The sequence below is a fragment of the Ictidomys tridecemlineatus genome, chromosome 13 (assembly GCF_052094955.1).
Source record: "Ictidomys tridecemlineatus isolate mIctTri1 chromosome 13, mIctTri1.hap1, whole genome shotgun sequence".
Lineage (NCBI taxonomy): Eukaryota > Metazoa > Chordata > Mammalia > Rodentia > Sciuridae > Ictidomys > Ictidomys tridecemlineatus.
In genome coordinates, this window is record NC_135489.1 from 89,471,526 (window position 1) to 89,491,909 (window position 20,384).

The window sequence follows — 20,384 nt, forward strand, 5'->3', positions numbered from 1 at the left end:
GATGAGCCTGGGAGGAGAGGAGAGGCAGGGCCAGCTGGGCACTGGGATGGCAGGTTTGAGGGTCACAGTGGCAGATAAGGGTGGGGACAGTGTCCAGGGAGGCCGAGTGAGGCTGGGGAGAAGGAGAAAGTGGAGCTCTGGAGCCAGAAGAGAGAGCCAGGAGAAGTTCCCACTGTCAAGTGTCCCCACCCCCAGTCCCTGGGGGCTTCCTGCCCCCAGCCCTTCGCCTGGGGCTCACGCTGCCACCCCATTTCCTGTCTTCTGCAGGGACCCCCTAGTCCCCTTCTGGAGCAGCTCTCTTGGCACAGCCCCTGTCACCCTTATCTTCCTCCCCCCCTGTGTCCCCTGCTCCTGCTCCCACCCACCCTGGGGGATGTCCCCCTGCTCCTCACATTGTCCTCCTCCCCTGCGTCCTCCTCTCCCACCTGGGCCTCTCCAGGTTCTGCATCCAGCCCACCAGTGGCTCCACACTCTTCTCTAATGCCCCGCACGTCCAGCTGGCCAGGGGCCAGGTCCTGGAGGCTAGGCAGGGTGGAGGCAGCCCACCTGAGGTGACAAAGGCAGCGGGGACACTGGCCTTTAGAGCCTTCTCCTGGAATCCTTTGTGCTGCTCTGTTCTGCCTGGGAGTGGAGTTGGCGGTCCCAAAGGTGTGCCTGGGTAGGTGGCACCGGGCCCTCTTCCCAGGAGCTCCACCACTGGGCGTCCACAGCAGTGTCTGACAGGGCCACTGCGTCACTCCTTTGCAGTTGTTCATCTGTTAATTGATGATTTGTTTTGGCCTTTGTCGTCCTTGTTACCCCTGGTGAGTGCAGTGGTCCTGCATCTTGAATGACCACTTCTCTCAGCCATGTTGACTTCTGTTTAGTTGTCTTTTGAGTGTTCTCTTTGTAAAGATGTTGTGAATCTCCTGGGTTGCTTTTCTGTTCTGAGAAGACAGTGGTTTTCTCACGAGCACATAGCACCTCACGTGATCGACCACTGTGAACCTCTGCTGGAAGGGTACCACAGAGGGTCCCACTGGGTGTCTAACCTCCGAGCATTCTCAGCAGCAGTATTTGACATGGGGTCTACTGATTCAGTGGAAGTTCTATACCTGTTTATTTATTTATTTTTAAAAGAGAGAGTGAGAGAGGAGAGAGAGAGAGAGAGAGAGAGAGAGAGAGAGAATTTTTAAATATTTATTATTTTTTATTTCTCGGCGGACACAACATCTTCGTTGGTATGTGGTGCTGAGGATTGAACCCGGGCCGCCCGCATGCCAGGCGAGCTGGATACCGCTTGAGCCACATCCCCAGTCCCTGGTGTCTCTTTATATTTATTTGCAGATATTTTAAATTAGGGCATTGCAGATGTAGATGAAGGTGGGACTCCCTGGGACACATGCTCACATGTGCACTAGACCCATCCACTGTTCTTCCTTTCTTGCCTCCTTCCTCCCTCCTTTCTTCCCCATTCCCCTACTCCCCTGACCTCTCTTCTATTGTGGTGGAATTCCACCCCCCCCTTTTACTTTTATTTCCTATTTTGTTTTAGCTTCTGCAGATCAGAGAAAACATCTGACCTTCAACTTTCTGGGTCTGGCTCATTTCACTGAGCATGATGTTCTCCATTTCCATCTATTTCCTGGCAAACACCAAAGTTTCATTCTTTTCTGTGGCTGAGTAATACTCCCTTGTGTCTGTATCCCGCATTTTCTACATCCATCCATCTGTTGACAGGCCCCTGTGCTTAGCTAGTGTGAGTCGTGTTGCTAGAAACACTGGTGTGGCTACATCCCTATAATGTGCTGACTTTAGAGCTTTTGTGCATGTACCAGAGTGGGATCGCTGGGTCCGATGGTGCTTCTATTCCTAGTTTTTTTGAGGAGTGTACATACTGTTTTCCAGAGTGGCTTTATACTATTTTCCAGAGTGGCTTTACTCACTTGCAGTTCCACCAGCAATGTATGAGTATACTTTTCCCCACATACTTGTCCACATTTGTTAGTGTCTTTATTCTTTCATAATTGCTATTCAATTGAAATGAGATGAAATATTAATGCAGTTTTCTTTTTGGTAGTTGTAGATGGTAAGAATATCTTTATTTTATTTGTTTATTTTTATGTGGTGCTGAGGATTGAACCCAGTGCCTCCCACATCCTAGACAAGTGCTCTGCCACTGAGCCCCAGTCCCTTAGTGTAGTTTTGATTTTCATTTCTCTGATTGCTAGAGATGTTGGCCATTTTTCATATATTTACTGGCCATTGTATTTCTTGTTGGGGAATTGTCTGTTCAGTTTGCCCATTAATTGTTGACTTTGCTGTGCAGAAGCTTTTTAAGTTGACACTATCCCACTTAGTGATTCTTGGTTTTATTTCGTAAGCTTTAGAGGTCTTGTTAAGGAAGCTGATGCTTGTGCCTCTCTGTTGGAGTGTTGAGTGTGTTTTCTTCTAGCAGTGTAGTTTTCTGGTCTAATTCCTGCGTCTTTGATTCACTTGAGTTGACTTTTGTATAGGATGAGGGATGGGGTCATCCCATTTCTCAACATCATTTGTGAAAAAGGCTTTCTTTTCTCCAACCTGTGTGATTGCCAAGCATCGGGTGACTATCTCTGTGGGTATGTCTCTGTGTCTTTGGTCCCACTAGACTTAATGCTGTTCATGCTGTTTGGTACCATAGGCACCGATACCATGCTCTGTGGTCCACCCAGATCTGGTACAGTTGGATCTCCAACGTTGCTCTTCTTGCTCAGAATTGCTTTGGCTATTCTGGCTCTCTTCTTCCAAGTGAATTTTAGAACTGTTTTTTCTAGTTCTGTGAAGAATGTCATTGGGATTTTGGTAGGGACTGCATTAATCTGTGTAATGCATTTTAGTAGTGTAGCATTTTGACAGTATTAATTCTGCCTGTTCAAAGACTTCTTCTAAGGTCTTCTTCAATTCCTTCAGTGCTCAGCACTTTTCACGTAGAGTTCTCTCATCTCCTTCCTTAGATTAATTAAAAATATTTATTGTTTTTAAGGTTATTGGAGTGGGATAGTTTTCTTAATTTCTGTTTCAGTAGATTCATTATTGGAGTATAGGAAAATGATTGAGGTATGTTTCTTTTATAACCTTTAATAAAATTGTGTATCAGCTCTGGAAGTCTTCTGGTGGAGGGTTTTTTATTGTTGTTGTTGTTGTTTTTTAAATATATCATCAGCAAACAGAGATAGTTTGACTTCTTATTTTTATACCTTTAATTTTCTCCTCTTGCCTGAGTGCTGTGGCTGGAGTTTCAGGGACTATGCTGAATAGGAGTGGTGAGAATGGACATGCTTGGTGTTTTGCTGTTTGCTTTAGGGGAAATGCTTTTGGTTTTTCTCCATGCAGTGCGGTCTTGGCCCTGGCTTTGTCACCTGTGGCCTTTACACTGCTGGAAAGACCAGGCCAGACGCAAACTTCATGGGTCATCTCAGATTTTTATACAGGAAGGGAGTCTCCTGCAGGAAGGTATGAGGCCTCTGATGGACCCACTTTCCTTGTGGAAAACGAGCCACTGGCCACAGGAGGAGTTGAGCTCATGTAGATTCTACTGAGAGGTGATTTAGTGAGTGTGTCTGTCTGTTTGGGCCTCAGGAATTTGGACTTTTGGGTTGGGGTTTTGTGGCCAGCACTGGGAATAGGCTTGTCTTGGAAGAGATTAGTGCCCTCAGCATGTGGCTTTCTGCTTTATCCCCTTTTCTCAGGCCACACTGTGTTGGAGTTTTTCATTTTCTGTATCTAACACTTCTGTCCCTAATTTTTCTAGTGTTTTATACATGAATGGGTGCTGGATTTTGTCAGATGTTTTTTCTGCATCTATTGGATATCATGATTCTTGTCCTTATCACAATTTATGTGGCAAATTACATTTATTGGTTTGTGTATGGTGAACCAACCATGCATTCCTATAATGAAGTCTACTTGATCAGTGTGCACTATCATCTTAATGATAACAGGCATGGTGGCACATACCTGTTATCCTAGCAACTTGGGAGCCTGAGGAGGGAGGATCATGAGTTCAAAGCCAGCCTTAGTGAGGCCCTAAGCAACTAAATAAAAAGGGCTGGGAATGTGGCTTGGTAATTGAGCAGCCCTGAGTTCCATCCTCTGTACCAGGAAAAAGAATTTTTGCATCTATGCTCATCAACGATATTGGCCTGATGTTTTCTTTCCTTTACGTGTCTGTCTGGTTTTAGAATCAGGATGATAATGGTTTCAAAGAATAAATTTGGCAGTGTTCCCTTCTTTTCTATTTTATTAAGTAATTTGAGAAGGATTGGTATTAATTCTTCTTTAAATAAGTTTTGTAGAATTCAGCTGAGACTCTTATGTGGTTCAGGGCTCTTCACTCAAGAGTATTATTTAATCCCCAGGGATTAGAGTAGTTTCTGTTTTTTATCTCTATTGATTTCTAATGTCATTCCATCATGATCTGATAGGATACAAGGAATTATCTTTTTTTTTTTTAATTTGGTAAGATTTGCTTTGTACCATAAAATATGATCTATTTTAGGGAGTGTTCCATGTGCTACTAACAAAGGAGGCTAACTTTCAAAATCAGCAGTCAGTTAAACCACATGAGTTTCCTACAGACCGACCTATACACTGTTTTTAATTTTTTACTTCCTTGACACTATCAAGCTTCTGGTTGCCACCTTCTCCACTCCCCCCCACCTCTCTCTCTCTCTCTCTGCCCTTCTCTCTCTTGGTACCAGGGATTGAAACCAGGGGTGCTTAACCACTGAGCCATATAACCAGCCCTTTTTGTTTTTATTTTGAGATAGGGTCTTGCTAAGTTGCCAAGGCTTCGCTTAGTTGCTAAAGCTGGTTTTTAACTCATGATCCTCCTGCCTCCCCGGCTGCTGAGGCAGGAATGCGCCACCATGCCTGGCCCAGCAGTTGTTTTTAATGTATACAAGAAAAAGGCAATCCAAACATAAAATTAAGGAACCAATTCTAGTGACAATAATATCAAAATTCTTAGGAATAATGTTTACAAAGATTTGAAATCTTGAGCATTGAAAACTGGAATACACAGCTTTTTTGGGGAAGACCTAGTGTCCCCAAGCCTCATTTCTTTTTCTTTGAGGTCTTTAATATCATAGAAAAAGACAGGGATTGCTCTGTGTGGGGGTGGGGAGGGGACCTGAGTACTGGGAATGGAATTCAGAGGTGATTTACCACTGAGCACATCCCCAGCCCTTTTTTATTTTATTTTGAGACAGGTTCTCACTAAGTTGCTGTGGCTGGCTTCAAATTTATGATAGAACACCAGGTACCATTTAACTCACCCAAGCCTGCAGTTACTCAGTATTGAAAGGTCCCTAGAGAGTATGACAATAATTGTATACAAGAGTGGAAAACAACTCTGAGGACGGGAGACTTGTGAGGGGTGAGAACTCTGAGAAAGTCAAAAAAGAGTTACTTGGTTTTGAAGAAGAGACTCGTAGGGGTAATTTTTAGGATCAAAAATATATTCTAATAGGAACAATCCAGAGCATACATAGTAAAAGAGATCCCCAGGGATAGGTCTTGTGATAGGGATAGGCCTTGCACAATAGCAAATAACTGTAATATAATCTACTAATGACTCAAATCAGCAGGTGATGGATCCAAAGAGAATTGCCATTCTATTTTCTTGTGTATTAATTAAGTTAAAGTAAAATAGAGATAGGAGCTTTGGAATACATCTTTAAAGTTGGGTTAAATTAGGCCAAGTAGCCTAGCTTTCTAATTTACTTCTTTCTTATTTCTTTTCTTCGCAGTGTAAATTAAAGTTGCATATTACACAGCTTTGCAATAATATAAAGAGTAACTTTAGCAGTTTAGATAAGCACTTTAATATATGCATCAGAAAACATGGTTTATATACACATGGAGTATGATTTAGCCATAAATAAAAATAAATTCCTATTATTTGCAGCAAAATTGAAGGAAATGGAAGATATCATGCTAAGTAAAAAAAGCTGGACACAGAAAATAAAATCTTACATATTCTCTTACATATAAAAGTAAAGTAAGTCGACCTGAAAGTAAAGTATTGATTAAAGGGATTGGGAAGAGTGTGTGTGTGCGTGTTGGGGGAAAGGGTGGAATAAGTGTGGTTGGATGTTATCAATGCAGTATATGCATATGTAGACATATCACACTGATATGGTCATTTGGCCTGTAAAATCCACTGTTTCCCATGTATATATATGTATGTACATGTATACTGATTCCGTTTTTTCTGAAGAACTCCAAATTATATGTGCATTTATCTAGAAGGATATCTGGATCTTAGGGTAGTTCTAATTTTAATTTTTTTTAAATTTATTTTTTAGTTATAGGTGGACACAATATTGTTATTTTATTTTTATGTGGTGCTGAGGATCGAACCCAGGGCCTCATGCATGGTAGGTGAGTGCTCTACCTCTGAGCCACAACCCCAGCCCCCTAATTTTAATTTTTGATGACCTCAATGTTTTCCATGTCTCTATCAATTTATGTTCTTGCTAGTGGTGTAGAAAGGGTTTCCTTTCCCACGTATTTTCTGCAACACTTATTATTACTATCATTTAAATGACATTTATGCTAACAAGCATGACATGGTATCTCAATATGATACATAACCTGACACCTCAGAATTTCTAAAAGTAAAAAGGGGGAATTCTTTGACATTGGTCTTAGCAACAGTGTTTGGATAAAACATACAAAGAACAATCAAGACAGACCATACTAAAATAAAAAAATGCTTATACCCAGCAAAAGAACCAATCAATGAATGAAAACGTAGTTATGTATTGGAAGAAGATATTTGCTAGCTACAAATCTGAAGAAAGTTTAAAATCCATAATAAGTGAAATGAGGGGCTGGAGATGTGGCTCAAGCGGTAGCGCTCGCCTGACATGCGTGCGACCCGGGTTCGATCCTCAGCACCACATACCAACAAAGATGTTGTGTCCGCCAAGAACTAAAAAATAAATATTAAAAATTCTCTCTCTCTCTCTCTCTCTCTCTCTCTCTCTCTCTCTCCTCTCTCTCTCTCTTTAAAAAAAAACAAGAGTACTGGCTTTAAAAAAAAAAAAGTGAAATGAATACAACTCATCAAAAAGGAAAAATAAAAAAACTCATAACCTAATTCATATATGGGTAAAAGTCTAGGTAGATATTTCTCAATAAAGGATAAATGTCTGACAATATATGAAAAGTGCTCAGCTTCACTAAAGTACTCAAAATCAGAAAAAATGCTCCAAATCCCAATTTCCTTTAGTTTCTATACCTCATTTATGTCACAGATATTAGTATAAACCTTGCATATTCTCCATCCCTCAATAGGCATCTTGAGACGTGGGGGGATTCACACATTGCCAAGTCCCCATTTCCCAACTTTATTCTTCTTTATTATTTCATTTCAATTGTGAAATGTCTAGAAACATGGAATATTAAAACCTGCTGTCAAATACTTAGCTATACTTGAGTTTTGAAAGTTAATTCGAGAATAAATAGAATACACCAGTTGACATATGTGAAAAAATATAAAATAGATGTATAAAGTAAAAACTAACACAATTATAAATAATATCCTGAGAAGCTCAGAAGCTGCACGTGGCTGTTCATACCTGTAATCCCAGCTATTTGTGACACTGAGGAAGGAGAAACCATGAGTCCAGGGGTCAGGGGCAGCCTGGGCAGCAGAGCAAGGGCATATCTCAAACAACAAACAAAAACAAAAAACGCCACCACCAACAGCGTCCCCAAACACTGATGAGTTCTGCCAAGTATTTAATAGGAATCAGTACCAGTCGTTCAAGATCACTTCCAATAGGAAGTGGAAACATTATCATCTGTTAGGCCAGATTTACCAGATAACAAAAGTAGACAGGAGGGAAGTTGCAGAGCACCTGTCACTCTGGTGGTGTAGACTCACCTTCTAAGTCACCTGCAGGCCAAGGTGAAGTGCATTAAGGGAGATCTGACACCAGGGCTGAGGGATATGCTGGAAATACAGATTTTATTTAATATCCCAAACCAATCAAGTAAAATACCATGTTTTTTTTTAATTTATAAAAATCACTTGAAAAAAGCTTTTGATAAATGTCCGTGGTAAAATATGTGGTAAAGTAGGATTAAAAGGAAATTTTTTCACTTTGCTAAAGTGAGTCATGAATAGGGCTGGGGATGTGGCTCAAGCGGTAGCGCGCTCGTCTGGCATGCGTGCGGCCCAGGTTCCATCCTCAGCACCACATACCAACAAAGATGTTGTGTCCGCCGAGAACTAAAAAATAAATATTAAAAATTCTCTCCCTCTCCCTCCCTCCCTCCCTCCCTCCCTCCCTCTCTCTCTCTCTCTCTCTCTCTCTCTCTCCTCTCTCACTGTCTCTTAAAAAAAAAAATAAAGTGAGTCATGAATAACCTACAGTTAACATTGTTTTTAATGGTGAAAATCTGAATGCTTTACACTTTACATTGGAAAAAAGAAAACATGTTTTTATGGCTTCTGTGACATCATTCTGGAAATTATGAACGGACAACAAAAAGCAAAATAGCCTACAGAGATGATATCATCCTGAATATAAAATATTTCAAGAATTATCACACAAAACACTAAAACTAACAAATCATTTTATCAAGGTTATGGGTTACAGGGTAAATACAATTATTTAAAAAATTTTGTAAGTTTCTTATACTAGCAATGATCAGTCTCAAAATTGACACAATTACATTCACTACTGTGTGAAAAACATAATTTGAAATAAAAGTATATGTGCAATGTCTGAAAAGTAAGAAAGATGTAAAACAAATGGGAAAGCAGCTGATATTTAGTGACCAAAATTTGTTTGAATTATTTTGTTGTTATTGTTGTAGTTGGATACAATACCTTTTTCCTTATTTATATGTGGTGCTGAGGATCAAACCCAGGACTTTGCACGTGCTCTACTGCTCAGCCCCAGCCCTAATGACCAAAATTTTAATGTTGTTAAAATCACAGTATCCCAAAATGCATTTGAAAATTCAGTGTAATTAGGTCAAAATACCAATCTCCTTTTTGTTGAAATTGGCCAACTGACACTAAAGTTCTTACAGGAATGAAAAGGAAATCAAATAACCAACATTGCAAATAAAGACAAAATTGTGTAAACACAATTGAAACTATTTGTTGAAGGCAGAGTGTTAAGTAGAATAGTGGGTTCGGGAAGCATTTTAAAGCCTATTGATGAGCTGTGCTCCCTCGACTTGAGTGTGGGGCTTGTGTCAGTCCAGTCAAGGTGTAACTGGCATCAGCCTTTGTCAATGTGGTGATTACCCTCTGAGCATTAGATGATTATCTGTTTAATGATGGCTTTCAGTGGTCTCAGGTTTATGGGTAGAGGACAGGAGGTGTGCATGTCTGACCTGCTGGTGGCCGGGTCATTCACCCTGCTGTGGTGGTTTCTCACAAGGCCCAGGTTTGATATTATCTCACTGCACGTGAGGCGGTGTCCTCTAAAGTCATGTGTGAGAGGTGGCTCCTAAGTGCAGCAGTGGTTGGAGCTCTCCTCCTCAGCACCAGGGGGAAAGACCCCCAGGATCCTGCCCTGACTTCTCTGATGGGCATTTTAGATTCCTGAGGACAAACAAGCATGATGGAGGGGACCCTTTGTCTGTACACCGGAGGATTTCACTTTAACACTCACCACCTGCACATGGACTCGGGAACTGGCTCAAAACACTCGGTTCATTTTACTAGTTTAACAGTTTTCTTGGAGAAGTCATTGTAGCCTTTGTCTTCTGCAGGCCTCTGTGCCCTCAAAATACCAGATTATTTGTGTTATGGTATTATTTCTCTTATGAGTTCAGAAAATATCATTTATTTTAACTTTTGAGCTCCTTTTTCTTCTGTGGGGTGAGGATGAAACCCAGGATGTTGAGTATGCAGGGAAGGCACTCTACCATTGAGCTGTGTCCCAACCCTTCTTTGTTGTTTTTCCATCATTTTTGTTGTTTCCTGTGTAGGAGAAATGCTTCATCAGTTCTACATATCTACAAACTTAATTCAGAAGCCAGTTATAATTTTAAGTCTCCTTTTTCTCGATTATATTTTGGGAGCTATTTTGGGGCATCGTTAGTATTGTTTTCCCTGTTCAGGTTTATATCAACTTGATCTCTGTTTTATTTTATTTTTTTTATTTTTATTTTTTTTTAAAGAGAGAGAGAGAGGGGAGAGAGAGAGAATTTTTTTAATATTTATTTTTCAGTTCTTGGCGGACACAACATCTTTGTTGGTATGTGGTGCTGAGCGCTACAGCTTGAGCCACACCCCCAGCCCTTGATCTCTGTTTTAAAACCAGGTTTAATTCCTTGTTAATCTAATTCACTATTTCTCCCTTGAAACCACATATATCTTTCACATTTATTTTACTATTCACTTGTTATGAACCCAAGGTCATTATAATTAGGTTTCATGGAACTGGAAATTATAATAAATTGAAACCATTTTTTTCTGGCCTTGATTATTTAAGCCATATTTAAGCTACGTGTGATTTTCAACGAGTTTTCACCTTGAAATTGGAACCAGAATTGGGGCAAAAATAGTAGGTGTCAGTGGAATTTTAATGAAAATTTCACTGATACGTATTAATTTTATTGAATAGTAGTGTTTCAATGTGGGTGAAGTCCAGATTCACAGAAAATATGTTGATCACTGTCATTCCCAGTGTCTCCCTTTGCCCTCCAGGCCTCCCTCTTCCAGAGTCCTTCCTCTACCCAATGGTCTCTCTTTTTTTTTTCATGAGATCCCTTTTCTCTTTTTTCTCTCTAGCTTCCAAATATGACAGAAAATTTACAATAATTGCTGAGTCTGGCTTATTTAAATACTGAAAATGATGTTTCCAGTTCCATCCATTTTCCTGCAAGTGACATAATTTTATTTTTTTATGGCTGAATGAAACTTCCTTGTATGTATATGCCTCACTTTCTTTTTCCATTGATCTACTGATGGACACCTAGACTAGTCCCATAACAGCTATTGTGAGTTGTGGTGCTGTAAGCATGGGAATCCATCTCCAAACTGTTAAGATAGATCCTGAGATTCATGTAGTAGTTCTTCGGGTTTTCTGAGGAAGCATCCACCCTGATTTCGTAGTGGTTGTATTAATTTATATTCTCAGCAGTGTTGTGTGTGTACTCCCTTTCTCCCATGTCCTTGTCAGCATTTATTATTTATTATTTGTAGTTCTGATGATTGGCATTCTAACTAGAGTGACGTGGAATCTTAGGAAACTTTTGACTTGCATTTCCGTGATTGTTAAAAATTTGGAACATTTTCTTTATAATTGTTTGCTATTTGTGCTTTTTTTTTTAAGAGAGTGAGAGAGAGAGAGAGAGAATTTTTAATATTTATTTTTTAGTTTTCGGCAGACACAACATCTTTGTTTATATGTGATGCTGAGGATCGAACCCAGGCTGCACACATGCCAGGCAAGCACTTGAGCCACATCCCCAGCCCTGTGCTATTTTTTTGAGAGATGAGAAATATTTATTTTATTGAATTTTTTTTTTTTTTTTTTGGTACTAGGGATTGAACTCAGGGTCACTTGGCCACTGAGCTACATCCCCAGCCCTATTTTGTATTTTATTTAGAGACAGAGTCTCACTGAGTTGCTTCGCACCTTGTTGTTGCTGAGGCTGGCTTTGAACTCAGGAACCTCCTGCCTCAGCCTCCTCAGCTGTTGGGATTACAGGCATGCACCACCATGCCCAGCTGAATGGGTTGTTTTGTTTTCTGGTTTTAAGTTCATTTTGTATTCGGGATATTAATCAGTAGTAAATGACAAAGATCTTCTCTCATTTAGTAGGCTATCTATTCTGGCTGATGTTTTTTTTCCTTTGCCATGCAGAAGGTTTTTAGTTTAATGCCATCTCATTTATTGATTCTTTTTTTCTGTGGTGCTGGGGATTGAACTCAGGGTTTTGTACATGCTAGGCAAGCACTCTACCAACTGAGATATTTCCCCAACCCTCATTTATTGATTCTTGATTATTTACTGAACTGTAAGATCCTAGTGGGGAAGCAAATCCTGTGCACTATGTTGGACTGTTCCTAGTTTTCTTGTAGCAGCTGTAAAGTTTCTGGTCTTAGACCTTGACCCATTTGGGGTTGACCTTTGTGCAGGTTTAGAGATAGGAATGTAGGCTCAGTCTTTGACATGCAGACATCCCCATGTTCCCAGCACCAGTTGTTAGGACTTCTTTCCTCTAATGTTTGTTATTTTGGCCTTTGTGGGTCATCACATGATCACAGCCGTGAGGCTCTGTCTGTTCTCTCCTGTGTTCCATCACTTGTTCTTGTGTGTCTGCTTTTATTCCAGCACCACCATGTTTTGTTGCTCTTGTCTGTAATCAGAAGTCGGGTATTGTGATTCCTTCAGCTTTACTGTTTTTAACTCAGAACTGCTTTACTTGCTGGACTTTTTAGGATTCCATGTGAATTTTAGGATTATTTGTTTACTGTGAAGAATCTCATTGGTATTTGGAGGAGGTTGCCTCGTCTATAGAGTTTTTCCATGAACACTGGGAGTCTTCCCTTCTCCTCGCATCCTGTTCTTCCTCACTCACTGGTCTGTAATTTTGGTTGTAAAAGTTTTTCACTTCTGTTGTCAGATTTATTCCTGAGCATTTTACTTTTTAAAGTTATTTTGAATGGAATAGGCTTCTTAATTTCTTTTTCAGCAGATTATTGTATAGAAAAGCTCTGGTTAGGATGGGTGCAGTGGCTGGGGAGGCAGAGGCAGAAGGATCGTGAATTCAAAGCCAACCTCAGCAACTTAGTGAGACCCTGTCTCTAAATGAAATATAAAAAAGGGCTGGGAATGTGGCTCAGTGGATGAGTGACCTGGAGTTCAGTCCCCAGTACAAAAAAAAAAAAAAACAAAAAACTGCTGATTTTGGCATTGATTTTCTTATTCTGTTACTTTGTTGGATTTGTTGTTCAGATCTGGGATTCTTTGTTGAAGGTTTCAGAATTTCCTATGTGTAGGAAGGATCATATCCTTTGCAGATATGGGTATTTTGAGTTTTTCATTTTTAATTTGTGTCTTTATTTCTGCCCCTTGCCAAATGCTCCAGCTAAAAATACAAGTATGACATTGAGCAGAATTTATGAGTGTGGACATCCTCATGTTGTTCTTGGTTTTAGAGGAAGTGCTTTCATTTCTTCACACTCATCATGCTGTTGGCTTTGTGGTTGTCATATGTAGCCACTATGATTTGAAGTAAGTTCCTTCTATCCCTAGTTTATTAAGGATTTTTATCAAGAAGTGGGGTTGAATTTCACTGAAGCCTTTTTCTGCATCAGTTCAGGTGATCTTGTCTTTTTTAGTTTGGTTCTGTACGTGTGGTATACTGCATTTATTTATTTGCATATGCTGAGCTGTCCTGTGTCCTTGGTGTTTTGGTGGGAGTCACTGCAGTGCTTTTTCATAGATATTGTACAATAAGCCATGCTTTGTTGACATTCCATCTGGATGCTGCATCGCCTTAAAGAGAGTTGACAGAAGGCATATTGATGGGGATAATATGCATTGCCAAAGTACCCAAGTTCTGACAGAAGAGAAAATTACAAGAGATTCATTCTCCAGAGTGCTAGGAAAGTGCTACCCTGTGGGTACTTACAGAGCACGGGAGATGTGATCGTCTCATGCTTTACATAAAACTGGTGGGCACCTTTTATTTCACTTTGTTTGGGGCGCTGATAACCCTGCAGTGATGGTGTGTCCATTTTTGCATGCTTCTTTTACAGTAAATTCCACCTTATTTGCTTGGTCTAAATTTTCTGTGACAGATTCTTCCCCATGCTTAATGACTTCCCCAAGTTAATTTCTTTCTTTTTATCATTAAGTATTTTATCAGGATTTTAAAAATAATTTGTATAAACCATCATATTTGATGCAGAAATTCATTTTTTTGTGACTTCAGGCTTGGGGCTGGTTTTGAAGAGGGAAAATTCCCACTGTTGTTTGCGGGAGACATTGGCCTTGCTACTGGAGGTTCTGAATCAGACCCTAGTCACCTGTGCTTCCACTGGATTCCACCTTACTGTGCCTCCTGGTGTCACCTCCCTGAGGGATGGGGCTGGCTGTGCAGTAAAGCTATGAAAGGGATACATCAGAAAAGAAAGGCCAACAGGCCAGAGTATTGGCAGAGGGTTAGGGTTAACCGGAGGGCTCTGACCTCAGGAGAGGGCACAGGTCAGGAGGAAGGGGTGGGAAGGAGGTCTCAGCAGGTGTCCTGCTCTCCTTGCCACAGGGCCTTGCCTAGGGGTTGGTGGCCTCCGGCCTGCTTGTCATCTGGAGGCTGCCAGGCCTCAAGGCTCTGAGCTGAGACAGGCCAGCAGGACCGGTGGTCTCCACCTGGTGGGTCCCAGAGAAACCATGGCTCAAGGGACCATGATTAGCATGCGGGTCCTGTAGCGCCCTCGCCTGCCCGCATTCTGGGTTACAGAGGCGGGAGTTACACACACTCACCTTCCTTAGAGTCAAAGTCACAGCTCGGAGCAGAGGATGCAGGAAAGGAAAAGAAAATACACAACCTGAGCTCTTCATCCTTTATTCTTCCAGTGTGTGTATGTCAGTAATATAAAAAGCCAACCCCCAGTTGATTTATAATTTTCCCCAATTGAATATGTTTTTTATTTCTGTTCACAGGAACAATTCTGTCTTAATGTATAAAAAGTTGCCGTTTGTATGTGTGCTAAAATGTAAATATCATTGATGAGTCTGATTTTGCTGCCTTCTTTAAATGTTTACACTACTCTTTGGTTATGATGACTGTCCTGTTATGAAAATTCTATTTTTTAATCTTTATTTTTTAGTTGTAGTTGAACACAATATCTTTATTTTATTTATTTATTTTATATGGTGCTGAGGATCTGACCCAAGGCTTCGCACATGCTAGGCAAGTGCTGTACCACTGAGCACTCCCCCAGCCCCTGAAAATTTTTTTAATATTCACACTTTATTTTGACCTTTTTATGAATTATGTCAGAAAAACTTGGATAAAACCTGGACTCTACCATTTACTGGATGTTTGATAAAATGGCATAAAAGATGAAAACTATTAGGTCTCTCATAGGTTATTATGGGTTTTATACATAAGGTATGAAAACCACTTAGAGTGATATTTATATATTTGCAGTGAACCAAAACAATCCAAAAGGATTGTTGTTGCTCCTTGCTGTTATAATGAAATGCATAAATCTCTAAAAATATTTGAATTCAAATTCATCAATTTTTCCTTTATTATTCTACTTCATTGCTATTCAAGGGCTTTTCTTTGGACCATTGGCATTGGAATCACTAGAGGGCTTGCTCTGTGTTCAGAAATCCTATTACATTCCAAAACGGCTGAATCATTGCCTGCTTTTTTCATAAAATTTCTAATTCATGTTTGTACATGTTAAAATTTGAGAAGCATCCTCTTACTCAGTGTAACTCTCATTTGAGAAATATATACAATTGATTTTCTGCAATTATGGTTAAAATATATATTCTTGTGTTGATGCCTTAATTTTACATTTTATTTTAGAAACGTTTAGTATATACTTAAAATTTTTTATTTGTTCTTTTTAGTAGTATATATGTTTTTTACTTATATCATCTTCTCTCTTCAGAGTTAGATAATACATTAGAGCACATCAGTGTGTTTAAAAGTATATTACTGAATAATGGAGGTCAGCTGCCTGGGTGAGAACTGGTTCTCGTATTTCAACTGGGGTCCAATTAAAGACTGTTGGTGATCACACGGTCATTATGCTACTCATATACCTATTCTCTTTTTTTTCAGGAATCGTTGACATTCAGGGATGTTACCATTGATTTCACTCAAGAGGAATGGGATTGCCTGGACCTTGCTCAGCAGAATCTATATAAAGATGTGATGTTAGAGAACTACGGAAACCTGTTCTTCCTGGGTGAGCAGGGCTTCCCTTCAGAACTCAGCATTCACTATCAGTGTAAAATCTCCTTTCTTTCAGATTATCTCTTGGAAATTGCTCCAAATGAATGTTTCTGATACGTGCTTTCAGAGAAGACTGGATATCTGTTAGTATAGATAGGAAAATATTACTGATATTTCCCTTTGTGATTGAACTCTCTATCTCAAGGTGATAAACATCCTTCACTTTAAATCAGTGGTAGTTATATTATGCTTAGAAAATAATTTCAATATTTATTAATGTTCATTTTGTGCTTTTAAGTTGGCTTATCCAGAATAATATTTTATGAACTATTAAGAAGATTTACTCTGTAAGTCTAATTGCTATACAACATTTTTTGAAGTCTTGTAGTTCCTGATTACCATTGTGTCTGGTTTTATTTTTCATTATAGTAAATGGGGATTGATTTCTCCTAGCATTACCGTGTTCTTTCTGTTTCTTTAATTCTCTCAAATTTGCTTTCTATATTTGGGAAGTGTGAGGTGCATTGCCTACATATTCACTGTTCTGTAGTGTCCTAGAGAGAGGTCCCTTTTATTGTTATATTCTACTTTGTCTCATATGAAAGTTTTTTTTTTTTTTTTTTACTTAAAATGTATTTTATTTCATATAAGTTGGTTTCAAATTGTGTTTTACTTAATATAATTCTTGCCACCTCTGCTTCCTTTAATTCATTTTTCGTTATTCCTTTCCATCCTTTCTCTTTTACTCTCCGTGACCTTAGATTAAATAGTCTAGAAGTCATGTAGGGTAAAATACGTGTAAGTGAAAAAACTTTGATAAAGAGACGAAGTAAAATAAGAGATAAAAGGGTGTCGTGTCCCACGACTAAACACTCAGGGTCACTCCAGGTGAACTGGGCTGCAGGAAATCATCTCACAGAGACAGAGAAATACCTTTTTCTTTGGATGCTGTGACAGGCCCACCCCCACCCCCTTAACTTTGGTGTTCATGGGAAGAGAGAGGAGCACTTGCTGAACCCTTTTATTGGGAAGAAGCCATTCAAATGAGGCAAGGGGTAGGGTTACACCTACTCCTGGAGCCATGTGTTGCTATCCGAGCTGGGACAATGCTTAAGTCACCATGCCCAAGTCACCATGAAATGTAGTGACTGGTCAGAGCCTGTGCTTCAGGACTGGAAGGCATGGTCATCAGAGTGGCTCCCCACATATTCCCCCTTTCTTAATATTAAAAAAAGCAACTAGGGAATTATATCTTTCAGTCACTGGATTCTTGGTTCAAGGTCATCATGATCTACTATTGAAACACAAAAAGAATTAGTAGAAAACATATCATTTTGACAACATAATCAACTTGGAAGATCTAGATTATTATTATTATTACTATTATTATTCTGCCAAACACTCATCAGAAGATTCTTAATCTTTTCCCAATTTTATTGGGAAGCATTATGTCTGGTTATAGTAGCACAGACATTTTTATTTGGCATGTGTTTAAGCCTTTCCACAAACCATAGTGCAGAAGGTTCATTTGCATTATTCATTACAGGGGCTTCTAGAGCATTTTAACTTAGAATTTAAGTCAAACTATTAAGAAAACCCATATGTTGTAAGTTCTAAAACTTAGCCATCATGGCTGTATTGTAGAAGCAAGGAATAATACTGAAGGTAGTCATTCAAGGATCATGAGACCAGGAGCTTGCCTAGGTCTGGCTAATTAGGATGCACCTGTTTCAAAGCCTGAGCATTAACTTCAGCATGTTATTGCTCTGAAATCTTAGCTGGCAATAACTAGTGATACAATAAGATAAGTTGTATACTCACAGGATATTCATCATTTTTCTCTTAATTCTCACATTTAAGGGGTCTATGGGTCTGCCAGTAATGTAAGTATACTTAGCAGAAGTCAACATCAAAACATCCTTTTGGATGCCGTCTCAGTGAGAGTTAAAGGTTTTAGGAGTTATGGCATCCTTGTGTAATCGTTCTTGTCCATTCTAGGAGACTAGCCTAAAATATCCACTACTTCTAGACATCTTGTGTTGTACTGACAAGACATGCACAATCCATCCACTTAGAAAAGGGGCCAACTTATATTGTAGAATGATTAGGACAGTAATACATTGGTGGATATTTTATGTAAATAACTGCTCTGTATAGGAAAAATCTATTTTAATAATCTATCTGACACTTGTCCAGATAAGTAAATATAGTCTTAACCTCTAAGGGCTAGCATGATTGGCTGGTTTAGGTTTCTTATATGGTGTCTTTTTCTCAAAAAATACTCCCAAACAGCTTGTTTACCATAGGATCAACATAAAGGTATAACTGACAATTACAGTCAGTACAGTTAATCTAGTTTCATTGGTGGACTTTCCAGTCCCCACTACCATGTACATTAAAAATGGACCTGAGAAATTAGTCCATAGAAGTCTCTTCATAATTTTTACTTAGATAAACTTGTGAAGTTGCATGGTTGTAAACTCTGCAGCTGGAAATTTACCTTCCTGTGCCAGGTTTCTCAGTCATTATCACAATGACAGGTTTAAACTCTATCTTATGAAATCTGATTTAATTTACTGAATCATGTTCAGTAGCAGTAAGACTCTCAGTAACACAGTTAAGAAAATTTTTGAAATATTTTTAAGATCCAGTATGTGTCTGTGGCTTCTGTTTTCCCCCTTTTCTTTATTTAATAAAATTGAGTTAAGGCATCAACAGTAGTATCATCAATTTAAGTTATAGATAATAGTACAAGTATTTAAATAATAAGAAAGGATTTATTATCCTTAGCTAGTCATAAATTTTGACAAAGGTCATCTGCTAGCTATGTTAAGTCCAACATTAATGTGTTGGAAAGGGAGTATGGCAAATAGAAACAGCCTTTATTAAATGTAAGACTTGATTTTTGACTTTAACAGAATTACCAGAAATGAAGAATATAATAAATTGTATATAAAGATTTATATTTTGAAATTAGCTTTAAATTAACTTAAATAATTTTCTTAATTTGGAATGAAGTGAGAAACAGTTTGAAACTTAAGAATGGTGACCTTTACTAAGGGCATGAGAAAAATATAGACAATTGTCCAAAATAGGAAGTACATATGCTAATTAAGCATAGAAAAGATGTTTTGTTTTATTATTAATAAAAATGAAATAGAAAATGAATAGTCTTTTATCTATGAGTCCATGAAAAACTATCATTATTTTTATCAAATTTAGTGTTGACCTAAGAAGGGAGAGTTGGTATCCCAAATATTAATAGGTAAGAATAAGTCAACAGTGTGGTTTAAGACAGTGATCTAATTTAGAATTTGTATGACACTGAACTAGCAATGACATCTTGAGGGATGTTGTGTCAAACTAATCTTTGTGTAAAATCTTTGTGTATAAAGAAATAGTTGTGTGAGCATCCTTAATAACTTTATTTATAATAATGTAAAATTAGCTCTAATAATTATGTATAATTTATGATTTTATTAATTTTAAAAACATCAATGTATGTAGGGCATTATCTCATATTAATAAAGTTGAGAAAACATCTATCATGTTAAAAATTTCTTATTGAAATTAGCTATCAGCTGTTGAGCTGATTTGTTTATGGATGTCTAATACTTTAGGGGTAATTATTTTTATGGTTATTTTTCTCAGAGACAGGGGTTGACAGGGGTTTGAAGTTAGGCCCTGTTTCAGTGTTTAGAGTTTTTCAAAATCTGTTTTTAGTAAAATTTTTAATTAGAAAGCTTATTTTTTGGGGGAAGGAAATATTAACATTTTAATTTCTTTCTGTCTGTATGCTTGCCCTTCTTCTTTTTTCATTTAATTATGGTGTAACATCTAAACTTGGCTAGGACTATGTTAACCTTTGTGAATCCTTTGGAATGTCTAGAGCTAATTGGATGATAAACTCATCTTTTGAAAATGGGTGGCTCCCTATAAGTTTAGGTGCTGTATTGTCTCTTTAAATCTCTCTATGAAAATAGAAGGATTTTTGTAAAGTCTTATTAAAATTATTTTTAAGGCATTTTGTTTATCTGTTGGATACCAGTTTTCCTGGGGAACTGTCTGTTCTCCAGACAAACTGTCCCTATTCTGTGTTACTGGGACATGGTTAAGATAAATCTTTCTTAAAACTATTTTTAAAATGGCCTTCTATTTTGAAGTTTAGCTAAGTAATAATATAATACTTTTCTAGATGAGGTTAGACATCTGGCATAAATTTTGAAATATATATGAATTTGGATCTCTTGAAATATCTCCCTGAATTTGTTTTGGTCTATATTAAGTTTGAGAGGTTTTCTTTGATCTTTGTTTTTAGTAGGCAATTTTTAAAGGCCTTCTTTGTTAATAGTAATTGAAGCTAGATATAAAATTAATCACTGTAATTTTTTAGTGTATAGATTAGTTGATCCATCCTAACAATTTGAAAAGAACCCTCAATCTCTTTTTGAGAGAAGGTATCAAAT

At 38.4% G+C, this 20,384-nt stretch overlaps 1 protein-coding gene across 1 annotated transcript in view; it reads left to right on the plus strand.

The window, feature by feature from the left end:
* The window catches only part of LOC101974121 (uncharacterized), a 34,396-nt gene that overhangs the window by 4,623 nt on the left and 9,389 nt on the right, over nucleotides 1-20,384 (plus strand). Inside the window, exon 2 of the mRNA XM_040275302.2 lies at nucleotides 15,805-15,931. Within this exon, the coding sequence (XP_040131236.2) occupies nucleotides 15,805-15,931 (127 nt within the window). The remainder of the gene's footprint in view (nucleotides 1-15,804; nucleotides 15,932-20,384) is intronic.